Raw genomic sequence first — 15245 nt, forward strand, 5'->3', positions numbered from 1 at the left:
GTCCAGCTTTGGATGAGGCTGTTTGTCTCATGATTTTGCTACCTGCTAGTTCCCCAGTAAACCACGACAACTGTCTTCAAAACTGGGCTGTGGTCCAGTCAAGCATATACAGACACCTTTTTCTTGTCTTCTGGTGTTCCTCTCTCTCTCTCTCTCTCTCTCTCTCTCTCTCTCTCTCTCTCTCATCTCTCTCGTCTTTCTCTTGCTTGTCTGCCTAGTCTAAGCTTATGTGAGGGGTTTCAGGGCCTCTCATATCTCAGGCTAGAAAATGTTCCATTGCATATTTTCTCAGAGACAGCTGGGCACTTTTCAGGATGAGTCCCCACCCCTGACACCAGGACATTTCTCTTTCATGTCTCCTAGGCAGAAGGGAAACATAGAAATTAATAATTGATTAGATGAACGTAGATTAATGTAGATGTTGATCTTGATGCTGAGGGACACATGTGTTTTGTTCAAAAACACGCTAATTTCACCCTAGCTGAGGAGCTCTTGTCCTGGGGCTGGTTTGGGGTGGGGACGGGGTGGGGGTAGCGGTCCTTCTTCAGTGGTGTTGGTAAGTTGTCATGTTCCTAAATCCACACCCATACTCGTGCAGGCGATCCCGATTAAACTCGTGGGTTTAGAAAGCAACAACAAAATAAACCACATTTAAATAGGAGAGGGCATTTGGGGGAGGTGGAAGGGGGGGCCTAGAGGGAGTGGGAGTTGGTAAGGGAGAGTAGTAGACGCTGAATGTGATCAAAGACATTAAATGCCTGCACATAATCCCAGAGTTTAACGCTGCCTTTTAAAAAGTTAATGTTTCTGAAGAGAGGCTCAGTGGTGACCAGGGGTTAAAACACAGGGAGAGGAGAGGTTGGACTGGGGTGAGTAAGACACACTTTGACCTCCATCTTCAGCTTAAAAACCTTTCAGGAGCGCATCGCACTGACGGATGTTCAGATAATGGACTGCAGAAATAATGTTCACTTGCATTCATATTCATGGGAGCTGCCGGAGGCATTTATATCCATAGTTAAGTTTTATCCAGCCTGCAGTTGGTGCTGGAGAGAAGAAGTCAGAAAGCGTCCTGAAGTCAGCATGTGTCCTCAGAGACAGAGGAAGGGATATTCCTCTGGCTCCTGGTTAGATAGAATTGTTGCCATGAGCAGTGGGCAGGAAATGATAAAGAACCTCCTGTCTAATCCGTTTCCTTAGTGTGCGCCCAGTGAGCTGCAGCTGGTGAGTGCATGACGGGCGGCTCTGCTGCCTTGGCTCCAGTTAGAGTCGTGGCGTTTCATCTGTCTTGAATCGTCTTAATTTATCCCCCAGGATTCAGTCAGCTTGTCATGCTGCTGTCGGGAACTGAAACCATTAGAGTGCTTCGAGATGTTATGCATAAACGATTTTAAAATGGCATTTAACTTGATCTCACTTTTAGGATTTAGTTCTTGCCAAGATTCCTTCTCTGACCCTTATAACTACTGCCTGAGTACTTGCAAAAACAAAACGGTAAACCAAAATTCACTTTTAGAGGGAGGCTAATTGTTGAGCTCAGTGTCTAGTAATTTCATGTATTATTTTTGATGCAAATTTAGTGTGCAATGTTGGTGTGGCTCTGAAAGACTGAATAAGTGTTAGAAACAGGATTAAAGGGGTCGCTGCAAGTTGCCCTACAGGCTAAGGATGTCTTTGCCCAGCATCCCATAGGCCCAGGGTTCAGTCCCCAGCCCTACAAAATAAATATATAAAACGGAAACCCAGCCACTATTGTAATCCCATGGTAGAACTGTGCCTACATGGACTTACTGTTGTGCATTTTTTTTCACGTAAGATTTCCCTGTTCTCCTAATACAACTTTTTGGTTTTTAATCAGAGTAGGTATAAATAAATAATTATCTTTGTCTTAGAAATGAAGTAATTCGATAGCTCTGTGGAGCATGTGTTCAATGTTAGTCAGACCCTTCATGTCTTTTCTAATGGACGCTATAAAGCCAAGTGCTTTATTTATAGATTTAAGGGCATAGATCTAAATGTCTGAACTGCTTTGCATGTCACAGAACACTTTAGTTTTCCTTTTCCATTGACAAGTCTGTTGAGAAAATACTGAGTTTTTAAAAACTGTTGCTACTCTTCGTAATGCTAAAAGAGGACTGCATCAATTCTGGACTTTCTAAAATCAGAGTGAGTAAGAAGGGACCTTGCCTGGCTGTCAGTCAGCACCAGGTTTGTGCTTACAGGAAGATCTGTGTGGAGATCAGACCAGTATGGAGATAACAGTGGTGCTACAGTCACCGTGAGGACAAGCAACCAGAAGGGCCGGTTCTCTTTAGTGTTATCCACGTAGAGGATGGGTTTCTGTAAGGAAAGTAACCATACTGCATATTTCGTAACAGGAAGTATTAAGCACTATGGTTGTTAAATGTGATTCTAAACTTAAAAGTTAGTAACATTGGAGAGAATGAAGAACATACGTTCATAAAGTGTGTTTTCATAGATGACTGGTAATGATAATTAACAGTCTGACTTTGTGTGTGTCGCGTGTATTTGCTATGAGGTGTGTTTATGTGCTTATGCTTGTGTGTGCGCATATGGAGGAAGGGGATGGCCTGAGTGTCTTTCCTTGATTGCTCTCTTCTTTATCTTTTGAGGAGATGTAAGCTGAAATTGATAGATCCATAGACTGGCAGACCAATGAGCCTCAGCCGTCCACCTGTTCCAGCCTCACCAACCATGGGGTTCCATGTGTGCTCCGAACATGCAGCTTTTTACACAGGTTTTGGGGTCCAAATCCAGACCCTCATGCTTTGCAGAGCAAGCACTTCACTAACTAAATTTTCTTCCCAGCTTCATTTTAGTGCCATTTATAGGTCTCTGGAATCTTTTGGAGGCTACACTGAGCAGTTAGGTTGAAGACAGGTAGAGTAGAGGAGCCCCTAGCAGTCTCAGAGCCTATCCCCTTCCCCTGGTTTCTTTATGTGTCTCTCCAACAGGGAGGCCAGCTCTTAAGCAATCATTCAAGACAGAGAAAGTAAAACCTGCTGACCCTTGTAAAGAAGAGATCTAGCTGTTACTGCAGCCTGCTAATGCAAATTTCGGCCTGTGAGGAAGTGCAGTGTGACGCTGCGGCTATTTTTAGAGATGAGCTCTCATAACAGTGTGTCTTAAAGTATTCGATCATAGATAGCTCATGTCACTGTGTGCTGGTTGCTTTGTTTCCACTCTAGCGGTGGTCATTTCTGCTAATCTGTGTGTGAGATGTAGTCAGCCAGGACTGCACAGTCCGGGTTGCCACTGTGAGAACCCAGCTGTCCAACTATTGGTCAGAACTAGGTCAGGCATCTTGAATTCTTTTGGTGGGCAGGAACATGGAGACGTAGGGATGTAGAGAAAATGAGGCTTCCCTAGGCCAGAGCTTGGAGTGACTGAGTCTCCTGCATGGTTCTGTCTGCTCACCTCTCCGTCATATCTCTAGGTATGACAGATGAGTCTCAAGCACCAAGGGGAAGGAAGGAACCTCCTCAAGCCAGCGATTATCTGGGCAAAAAGGGAGCTCTGCTCTTCAGTCCTCCTTGTTGATTGTGTCACATGCACTGAATGTTCATAGTGACCGGAACAGGGACTGGAGAGATCTCCCAGTCTAAATTCTAACTGGACTTCATCTTCTCTTACCTCCTCTGTTATATTCCTCAGCTAGCTGAAGCTAGAATTCTGCTTTGTCCCATAAGGTTCCCCCAAAGCGAACACATCTTTTGATGATGCCCTGTTGGCCAAGGATGTGGGCGACTGCCACCACTTTATTGGCCCTGACTCTCATCAGGCTCTTGTTGCAGAACGTGCCAATAGAAGCATTCACCAATTGAAATGTGCCCTGAGAGAAGTCGATGCCACCATAGAGGAAGATGCACCGGATCCTTCCACCAGCATTAACGTAGAAAATGTGGACACAGGGGTGGCCTGGCATGAACTGCAGCACAGCCATGCTGGTGAGTGTGACTGTCAGTTAGAGCGTGGCACAAAGTGGACTCTCCCAACTCTGCAGACCTCACTCCACCCAGTGCCCACTCTTAAGTTTCTATTGCTGTGTACCAAAAGAGTGGTAAAGTTCCTTTACCCAGCTTTCTTCTTTTGCCTTCCAAAATCCTATAGACTGAAGTCCAAAATCTTAGGATGGATTAACAATATTTTTCTAACTTTACAGTATGTCCTAACATACTTCTCCTGTCATATTTCTCCCATGCTGTCTTCTTAGCCATCCCTTTCACAAGGGTCACCTGAACCATCTGTCTTAGAAAGACACCATCTCTTAGCAACCCCTGATCTATACCTTTATACCTGCAAAGCCTTGTGACTGAAACTTCTGACATCTTTCCACTCTCTCCTACCTGCTGAACTCCTGTTCATGACTCTGTTAGCACCTATGTGAAAGCAAGCACGGATCGGGCTCCCTGTCCTGGAAACCTTATGTACAGCTCTAGGTTTACATTAAAAGCTTATGTCTACTGTTGTCTTAGTTAGGGTTCTACTGCTGTGAACAGCACTATGACCAATAAAGGACAACATTTAATTGGGGCTGGCTTACAGGCTCAGAGGTTCAGTCCATTATCATCAGGCGGAAGCATGGCAGTGGCCAGGCAGGCATGGTGCAGGAGGAGCTGAGTGTTCAACATCATTTTCTGAGGACAGCTAGTGGAAGACTGACTTCCAGGCAGCTAGGATGAGAGTCTTAAAGCCCACACCCACAGTGACACACCCACTCCAACAAGGCCATACCCACTCCAATAAGGCCATACCTCCAAATAGTACCACTCCCTAGAACAGGCATATTCAAACCATGACACCTGGTATAACTGTTTTGCTTATTAAATTTTTACTCAAGTTTTTAATGTTTTCTTTGTATCCCCAGCCAATATCAAAGTTCTTCTTGCCTAATAGAAGTTTAAGCAATGTTTGCTGGGCTGATGTTTAGTGATGTTAGTCTACATTGTATCACTATAACAACATCTGAGATAAACAAACCTATAAAGAATAAGTTTGTCTTTTTGAGACAGGGCCTCTGTATGAGTCCCTGGATGGCCAGGAACCCTCTTTGTAGACAAGGTGGTCTTGAACTTGTGGTCATCCCCCTGCCTGTGTCTCCCAAGTCATGATATTACTGGAGTCTGTCAGCACACCTTAGCGGTTTGTTTTGGCTCTCAGTTTTGCACATGTCAGCCCATTATGGATTGGCCTTGCTTCTTTGGGGATGTGGCAGGGCAGCACATTAGGGAGGTCCATGAGATAGGCAAGGCTACTCACCTTATGCCAGGAAGAGAAAAAGGGGAAGAAGAGGCAAGATCCCACTCTCCTCAGTGACTTGAAGACTTCCTCCATTTAATAACTTGATAATCAAATTTAATTTTATAATTTGTTTTACTAATCAAATCCCCAGCTTTTCACTAGGTTCTACCTCTAATTTCTTGTCTCTCATTGATGTTAAGTGAGGGCATACTCTTTGATGCGTGGTCTTTGAGGGACATTCATAACCTAAGGTGTGCATACCCTGTGAATCTCAGCCGGGTCGGTAAGCCCATTGCTTCTCCCTGCAGTCAATCAGCTGAAGGCTTTGTTGCGCCAACAAACAAGTACAGAAAATGAGACATCTCCACGAAGACGAAAGTTGTCCCCTTCGGTGAGTGTCCCTGTGAAGCCTGGCACAAGACCCGGCTTCCTCGCTGTGCTTTATTCCCTGTGAAAGGTCATGCATGCTGCACACATCCAGATGACAGCCATGGTAATTTTAGAGAGACGTTCTTCCACCTCTGACCGTTTGAAGGAATCTTGATATTTTTAATTTATCTTTTCCTTCAAAAATGTGGGCAAGAGAACAGCTTGATAAATGTAATTTGCAACAGTTAGCAAACATATAAAAGCGACAGTCAATACAAAGGCCTGATGATTTAGTAATAGTTTTTAGAAGTTTGTATCTATATTTGATCATTTGTAGAAGTTACTAATTGTAATTTTAGGCCCGCTCCCTTGCAATGCTGTTTTATTTAGTGCTATAATTAGTGAGAAATTATGCAGCGTTTCTCTGAAATCATATACACTTTGAAGAGTTCATTAATAGTTTGGATATCTATGTATTCAACTTAAAAAATGTAGATAAACAGCCCATTTCAATAATGTGTAGCTTTACTGTTATGATCCCACGTGCTTCTAACGTGCTGTATTGACTTATGAGAGTGTATTTAGTGGTAGAGTCTGAAATGGTAGTGACTTCTGGTTAGCACACCTCATAGTATGTATAAGTATGTGCAGGTTCCCACGTATGATATGTACTCCTGTAAATAGACCTGTACATTCGTAAAGCAGCCACTCTGTGTGTAGTAAAGAACCTTCCTACCTACGTGATCCAGTAGGCGCCACATGCCAGCACTCAGCTTAGTCCTCCAAGCTGATAAGCACATGTGAATATCCCACAGCTCTTGAAGCTCCCTCCAATTGACTTGAAAGGTCTCCGTTCACCTCGTGCTCTTCAGAACATTCTAGGAACCAAAAGTCAGCAGTAGTAAATGCACTGAGTGATAAAATGTGTTATTATAAAACTATAACCAATAGCTATAAATATTGAATATGTAAGTGAAGTGTATTTCTGTAAGAATTAAACATAAAAGTATGTGCTTGGAAGGATGGAGTGCTCCTGTGAGGGTGCCATTACGACACTGTGTGTGAGTCAGGGCAAGCCATTTGTTCCTAGACTGCAGCATGCAGGCTTTACATTCAGTTGTTGTGGGAACGGGACCAGGAAATGGGGAAGAGTCAGGAGCCCACAAAGATTCCAGCATCAGGGTGCAGCTCTAACTGTATTGTTGTTTGTTTGTTTGTTTGTTTGTTTGTTTTTTCCGGAGCTGGGGACCAAACCCAGGGCCTTGCGGTTGCTAGGCAAGCGCTCTACCACTGAGCTAAATCCCCAACCCCAACTTTATTGTTTAGTACATAAGCTTACGTGCAGTTTTTCAGCCCATTAGGGTATGGTTATGTATTGAAGAACAAATTGGGGCCCAGCATGTGTTGTTTACCTGGCTCTGACTGTCTGCCCTTGGGCCTGTAGGGGAGGGGCCAGGGATGGGAAGAGTGAGGACAGGGGACCTCCACCTGGCTTTGCTTGGAGCCATCTCAGATCACCAGTAGGGTTAGATCAGGACACTTGAGGAATTGCAGAAGCCTATGGTGTTTCTCTCTGCCACCCTTGTTCCTCCACCAGGTTTATTTCCACATCCCCCACAAGTTGTCACACATACTGGAATCGTGAGGAGGCCACTGCTACTATGATATGTTAATGTTTATGTCATACTTCATGGATATAAAGAAGTCTAAATATATCATTTCTCTTATGATTGCAAACATTTCAGGACTCAGGCCCAGTGTTCTTTTAGCAAACCTGTGACATAACTATGTGGACCTAGGCCTAGACTATGATTTTGACCTAGTTCAGATTGATTCTTTTATACCCCGCCCAGATCTTGGTACAGAAAATACTTTAGCCAGGAATAATACTCTGCCAAAGCTATAAAAATCAACTGAGCGGGGAAGAAAAGTTCTTTTTGCAAGCCTTCCTGTCAGGCTGACTGGTTGACTCTCATTTCCCTTTTCTTGATTTTATCTTCCTTAAAAACCAACAGCAGTAGAACTTCTTCTGAAATGTCTCCTTGGGCTACATAGTGCAGCTTGTGTGTCTTCTTTAGGGAGCAGCCTTAGAGGATGTGTGCCCCAGAATGCATAATTCTGAATTGCTGCTAGACTATGTTTACTCCTCCAGTCCTCCACGCCTCTGCACCTAAGAAAATCCATTCAGTAACAACAACCACCAACTGAAAGCCCAGACTCCAGCCTTCCTAATGTGACCTTTGAAACAGAATTTTGCTTCCCTGGTGTACATTTGACTTCTGAAGTCTTTTCCTTGGTGAGCTGATGTGAATTTCAGGGGACACTCTTCTTCTGTGGCGCCATTCCTGAATGGGCTGCCGTGTTGTTAAGTAGTTAAGCAAGTGGCCCCTCCCAAGCCAGTTATAGTATCCTGCTCTGAAAAAGGAATCCATGGCTTTAATAACTGTGTTACTTTCTGTCTTTCAAAAATAATATTCATGTCTTATACTTGTGCAGTTTATAGACTAGAGAAATAAATGCTCTGCATGCACCGTGATCTAGCACTCCGCAGTCTAGTCTTGGCTTACGTCACACCAGCACTAAATTGCATGTAGAAAGGATAACCAGATGATTCTCTGTGAAATCTGCAGCTGATTAATTCGTCTTTTCTACTGTAGCGGCCCTCAGATGGTGAGGATGGTAGCTTGCCCACCATGCACAACCTCGTTCCTATCATTAACGACCAGTCTCAGTATATTCACCATTTGGAAGCAGAAGTCAAGTTCTGCAAGGTAAGTCGCTCATCAGGACGTCAATGTCTACCAGTCATACCCTGTATAAGTTTGCTGTTCTTATTAGACCCCAGTGTATGTTCGTCATGCCTTTTAGAGGTCTGCAATTCTTAGTTTTCATGTTTACTGTGATCCACTGAAAGTAACTATTCTTGTGTGGCACTGTCCTTTCTGCCTTTTCTGATTGGTTAGTCACTCAGAGGTTTTGTTGTTTGTTGTTGGAGTTGGTGTTAATGCTGTACATGGTGTGCGTGGTACTGAGGGATAGTAACTAGGTAAAGTAGTAACTAGGTAAATAGTAACGAGGTAAAGTAGCCGTGCTGGTTTGTTTTTGTCAACTTCACACAAAACAGAGCCCTCTAGGAAGAGGGAAGCCCAGTTGAGCAAGTGCCTCCATCAGATTGACTTGTGAGTATGTCTGTGGGGCATTTTCTTATCACTGCTTGATATGGGAGGGTCCAGTCCACTGTGGGCAGTGCTATGCCTTGTAAAGGAAAGCAAGCCAAGTGAATCATAAAAACCAAGTCAGGAAGTCGGTCCTGTGTGGCTCTGCTCTAGCTCCTGCTTCCAGGCTCCTGCCCCAAGTTCCCGTCCTGACTTCCTGCAGTGATGTACTGTAGTTAGGATGTATAAGCTAAGTAAACCCGTTCCTCCCCCAAGTTGCTCATGGTGTTTCTCACAGAACAGAGGCCTAACTAGAACTGGCTTCTACTGTGAGGCTTTATGGTTTTATGACTAGAAGTTAGGTTCCTTTACTGCTTTTATTATAGACACCAGGCCGAATTTTCTTCTGTGGTCTTGGAATCATGTGCTGTCTTCAGGGTTCCCTAGAGAGTCTTTGAAAGAATTTCTGTAGGTTGAATTTCTCCTTGTCATAGAGGAGACAAGGTGCTGTTCGGTCCTGTGAGTCCCTTTCACATTTTACTGAGTCCATAAAGGTTTTCATAAAGCCAGTGTCGATAGGTCCTTGAAAGTGTTTCTGCCCAAGTAAGGCCTTGTTATAGAGGACACAGGTTTTGGGCATATTTCACTACCTCCCCTTCCTGGATGAGTGGGTATATTTCTAATTTTTACCATGAGTACTTGGTAGCCATGGGATTAAAACTCTTGAGGGGTCCTAGAGCTTTGAATCGATTATCATTTGGATTCTCCTCCCTAAGTGCTGGCTTCTGCAGAGGCTTCTGAAAGGCTTCTGTCCCAGTGTTGTAGTTCTGAGCGTGTTTTCTCTGTCCCAGTGTTGTAGTTCTGAGCATGTTTTCTCTGTCCCAGTGTTGTAGTTCTGAGCGTGTTTTCTCTGTCCCAGTGTTGTAGTTCTGAGCGTGTTTTCTCTGTCCCAGTGCTGTAGTTCTGAGCATGTTTTCTCTGACGAGGGGGCACAGCTTTCTCTGCGACTTCATTTCTTAGGTGGTCTGAGAAGGACTTTTATTTTCAGGTTGTACAGGTTTTTATTAGAGAGATTGGGATGGTGCCTCCAAGCTTAGTTAACACGTCAGACTGAGAACTAGACTTCTAAAACTTATTTTCCCATCACAACATTTAATTACAGGGTTTTCCTCCTAAACAGGAAAAAGGAATGTGCATTGACGTAAGAGCTTTTGATTATAGTAGTGACGAATAGTAGGACAAACATTCATACATCTGTATTTTTGAGACTTTTTTGTTTTCAGAAAGATGCCACTCAGTAGCTATTCAAGTTGTGACTTTCTTAGTTCCTTCTATTGCATGTTGCTAGGCCAATGATATATATGTAAGTAAAAGTGCTCAAACTTTACACCAGTCTACGTCGTTTGTAGTTCTTCTAGGTACCGGGTGGTAAACACTTCATATTGCGTGCCTTGGCGCCCTCCCTCTGGTTAGTCCCTACACATTATTGACATTTAGTCATTGGCAGGGCTTTACTCACTCTTCAGCCTCGTATTGAAGGCATCTCTTAGAGAAACTTCTAAATAAGACTTTTCTCTAGTCTTTGATTCCTTGTAGAAACAAAATAATAGCACATTGTGATATGGCCACCAGCAGGCTTCAACGATCTATCAAGTAACCCAAATACTAGATAATATTACCTAGGGTTGGGTTTCCTTAATATAATTGTTGTACATCAGGAATTTGATGGTGTTAAGTCTTCCATAATTTATTTCTTGTTGGATTCCAAGTAATTAATAAATATCAATGTTGCTTAAAAGCTTTTCTGTTTTGATTTCTGCTTTTTATAGGATGAATTATCCAGCATGAAAAATAGGGTGCAAGTAGTTGTACTTGAGAATGAAAGGCTCCAGCAAGAACTGAAATTTCAAAGACAGGAGGAGACCCTGAGGGAGCAAACACTTCTAGATATGTCTGTGAGTGCTGTTGACAACCATAATATTTTAATTTGAATGTTTCTTTCTACCCTTTCTCCCAACTTTTCAACTATGTCCAACCTTTTGACGTAATATTGTTGTGTACAAAGTTCATACTCAAGAACTATGAAGTTGAGTTGTAAAGAAAAAAATACTACAAGCAAACAAACTCATGGTATTTTTAAATAAGTGGATGATTTTGTGTTGGGCTACATTGCATGCATAGCTATTCTGGGGTGCATATGGTCCATGATCCATAGTTTGGACATACATGTTCCATCTCTCCTTGAAGTTTGGTGAGAATGCCATGCTCAAATTTGCATGGTGCATTAATAATTAGACTCAGCTGTGGTGGAATGGGTCGTCAGGGGATAGAACCCAGGCTGGAGGTCTCCCCACCCCCGTCTTCTCTGAGCATGCATTTCCGCCTTTCCATACGGAAAGAGGAACCTGTAAGCACGGCACAGAATGTGTTACATAGGAGGAACTGTGTGAATCCAGGTCAGCGTCTTACCCAGAGCTGCTGACTTTCTCTACGTTTCTCTTGAGCTCTAAGATCTTAGTCCGATGAGCAGCACTGTGTAGTAGGACCCTGCTGTGAGTCTGAGAATGAAGATTCTGTCCTGAGTCTGTGAAGTTGGTTTTCATGGTATTACTAACTAGTTTAATCAGCCTTGCTCATAGTAATTAGTTCCTTTATTGGTGACTGAGAAGCTTTACCCCTGCCAGGGTCTGAGATTTTTCTGGTCTAGTTGTATCTTAGGAATGTAAGCCTCAAGTTGCCTCTTGCCTCTGTATCATTGGCCCAGACTTTGAAGAATGGAGCAAATGGTCTTTAGACTCTGTAGAGACTATTTAGACTCTGTAGAGTCCAAAGACCCTTGGAAGGTAGCCAAATTCTCCCTTCTATGGGACAGTTTGATGCTTACCGGTTGCAGCTTACTTTGTTGTGGTGTTTCTAGACATAGGGGCCATTAGTGAATCAGTTCTATGAAGAAGAGTATGTGAGAGTCTTGAAGATGTACTTAAGTATCATCTGGTTTTGGTTTTGTAGCTTGCTTCCCCCAGCCTGACCCAGCATTTCCTTTCTAGCCCTTGAGGTAGGGGTGTGTGTGTGTGTGTGTGTGTGTGTGTGTGTGTGTGTGTGTGTGTGTGTGTGAGGATTCCCACCGATGGGTAGTTTTCAGTTTGTTTTCTGTGAAGACATTTACATTTGTAACAAGTTACTCCTTGATATATAATTATTTTGAAGCTTTATGTGATTGCTAATATTGGTGTTAGCATTCAACCTTAGTGCTTATAATTTCGATGTCAAATTGAAAAAAAAATCACCCAATAGAAAGTACTTGGAAATAGCTCCTTTAAAAATACAGTCTTGTGCTTGTCTTATAAATATATAATCACTTAGCAGTGAGTCAATTATTCATCATCTTCAATATTTATACAGTGGCAAAGAAGTGGGAGAAGAGGAAGTGAAATGAGAGAGGAAATCAGGCAGCGAGTGAGTAAGAGGTTGGGGGAGTGAGCAGGGAAGGAAGCGATGGTCACAGCACATCTGCCTTGCAGTCCCAGCAAAGAGGGTTTGCCAAAGGGAAACTACAGTCCTAACTGTAGGCAAAGTTCAGAGAGGCTGTGCTGTCGATATCACTCAGCCACATGCAGTGAAAGGGATGCAAGCCCTAAAATGACTGTTGTAGGAATGCTAGCCAGCCCTGCTAGCCTCCTGTGGTACAGCCCTGCTAGCCTCCTGTGGTACAGCCCTGCTAGCCTCCTGTGGGATCCACTTTTGTCAAACAGTTGTGCTTGCTGTCTCCTTGGGCAGGTAAACAGGTCTTTCACCAATACATCATACTGTGTTGGAATTAATATGAATAAAACTTTTTAGCATATCTTAAGGGTTGGTAAGTTGGGGATATTGTCTTTCTCAAGGAAGAGTAGGCTTTTTTAGTGACTCAGATATTCATACTAAGTCTCAGCAGTGCTATAGGTTCATTTGAACTTAGGTTTTCCAGTGTCCCAATGTCCTCTTCTGTAAATGACTGAAATAAGTATATAGTAATAACTATCACTTGTCCCGACTGCCTGGGTTGGTGTTAGGCACTGTATCAAGCTTGCTATTTTACTTGTATTATTTCAGTTTTACAATAGCTATACAAGTGTTATTATTTGCAATTCAGAGGAGAAAGTTAAAATAGTAGTTAAGTAACTGATACACTGTCACAGAGCTATAAAATGGTAAAGCAAGGGCTGAAGCCTGTCTTGACCCCTTGAACCCAGTTACCTAAGCTTAAGTTTTGTTGCCTGTCTGTATAAATTAATAAGAAATGCTCACATTAAACCAAACCATATTGCCCAGAGGTTTCTCCCAGAGAAGAGAGAATTCTGTTTCTCAATTCTATCTCTGCACTTGCAGGCTAGCCCCCAAAATTTGGAATTTCTGGGCTGGATGATGACCTAGATGTTATAAAGGAATGGTAACAGTATTTTATTAAAACTAAAACTATTCACAGTGGGCATCATTCATCTTTTAAAATCATAGTTTAATCCCCAGGAAAGTCTCCTGTCAGAAAAGCTTTCTCTGTAGATAATAATAATATTAAAGTATGTTACTTATTAGCGATTTTGGCACTGTCTCAAAGATCTAGGATAGGATTTATAGGCAGAACACTTCTGAGTCATCGTCATTTTCTGTGCTAATATTTCCTGACAACAAGTGAATAAGAAGTTTTCAATTATTTTAAGGATTTAAAAAAAATTGGTTAAATACTATTCAAGGTTTTAAAAGCTATCTGTAGAGGACAAGCACTTATTTATAAAGAATAATAGTATTTTATGTCATGGGCCTGCTATCTGTGATCTATATGCATTACCCAGTTTCTCTAAAGGAAATTGTACCTCACCCTTGATAGATTTCAGAAGCAACTGAATATGAGCAGATCTTGTAAGACACAACCCTACTTACACAGTAGCTTGCAGACGTGTTGGCCTGGCACCTGGATTCATTCCCTAGCCTCCTCTTCTCACCACCCTCTACTTTACCTCTGTTAATTGTAACTTTAATTTTTCAAACCTTATTTTTTGTTCTGGTTTGCCCTGGAGTTATCTGTATTTTTATGCTAATTCCACTGCCCCAAGGACATCTGCCTAGTCACATACTCAGGACTCAGGTGACTTCACCAGAACCTTCTCCCCATTGAATTTGTAAAATACAGGTGAGGGCAGGTACAGGATAGGAGGAGGCCTGTCATTGGATAAGAAGGAAGGATGGGCAGAAGAGAAGTTTGAAGGAAGAGGAGGAGACTGGGACGGAAAGAGGGAGAGACAGAGGAGGAGAGAGAGAGTAGCCGGTAGATAACATGGAAGGTGACGCTCTGTGTATTTACAGGTTGTTATTAATGTTCTTAAGGGATGGATGGTACTGGGCTTTGTATGCTTAGGTGGGCAATTTTATCTTATCAATTGGGTCAAAGGTTATTGTGTTGTATGTTCTTTCATGTGTAGATTTAAGTGTAATGGAGTGTGGGGCAGCTGGTCTGAGCCACCATGGAGTTGGGATGTGTGTTTCTGGCATGGAGATCTGCCTTGGGAACTAGATAGGTAGAGACATTGCTGACGGCTCAGAGAGAGGCCTTTGGCGGTGTGATATAGGATGAAGCAGAGTGGGTGAGATGCTTTGCTGACTGAGACAAGATATCTAGCAGATATCTTGGGGCACCGCTGTGCCGGGCCTAGTAGGGGATAAAAGACAGCATTTTTATTTTTTATATTTTTACAACAATTTTTAATGATGGTTCTTAAATGCTTTAACCTCCCTTTTAGCCCACCACCCACCAGAGGTAGTGCTAAAGAAAGGATGCGGGAGAGTGGACCTGTTTAGAAAGGTTCTTTGGAAGCAACTCCCTTCTGTGCTGTCTGGAAGTCGGCTGTTCAGTTCAGTTCACAGGTCAGCAGCAGCAGCTCTGTCCACTTGCAAACACTTCACAGACACAGCAGCAGTCCAGGGCGGTAGAGTGGGGATAGCAGCACGAATCAGCAGTGGTGGCACCGCCTAGCAGAGACAGCCAGGGCTTAGCCTTAAGTCAGCAGGAGGGACCTGGAGAAATGCCTGAGAAGTTCCTGGCTGTGCCTCTCTCGATGATCAGCAGAGATGGGAGACCGTGACACTGTTGCACAACTAGCTCTGTAAGCAAGCCAAGCTCAGCCTCCATCACTGACTGTCAAGTCCGATTTATTCCCTCATACATCACGCGTCCTCTGCGTGTCTTGCCTCAGCACTCGTGTCTGTCTCAGCTGACATCACTCTGCCAATCAGCCCAAGTCCTCGGAAGCAGTAAGAAGCCGCAGCAGACCACTGGAAGGTTTTTTGTTTTTGTTGTTTTTTTTTTTTTTTTTTGGTGCATTTATTTCTGTGGTGTCCTGAAAAAATGCAGCTCAACTACGCAATGTGAGATAGACCAACACATGTGTGGTTAGCAAAGAATCCTTCATCACGCATCCTTTCAAG

The 15245-nt window shown here is 43.1% G+C and overlaps 1 protein-coding gene across 1 annotated transcript in view; it reads left to right on the top strand.

Annotated features, from left to right (window-relative positions):
- Sdccag8 (SHH signaling and ciliogenesis regulator SDCCAG8) overlaps positions 1-15245 on the top strand; it is a 195293-nt gene that overhangs the window by 6362 nt on the left and 173686 nt on the right. The window contains exons 2-6 of the mRNA XM_032915108.1: positions 3816-3968; positions 5571-5653; positions 8289-8402; positions 10616-10745; positions 12890-12897. Of these exons, the coding sequence (XP_032770999.1) occupies positions 3816-3968; positions 5571-5653; positions 8289-8402; positions 10616-10745; positions 12890-12897 (488 nt within the window). The remainder of the gene's footprint in view (positions 1-3815; positions 3969-5570; positions 5654-8288; positions 8403-10615; positions 10746-12889; positions 12898-15245) is intronic.

This window comes from Rattus rattus, chromosome 10 (assembly GCF_011064425.1).
Source record: "Rattus rattus isolate New Zealand chromosome 10, Rrattus_CSIRO_v1, whole genome shotgun sequence".
NCBI lineage: Eukaryota > Metazoa > Chordata > Mammalia > Rodentia > Muridae > Rattus > Rattus rattus.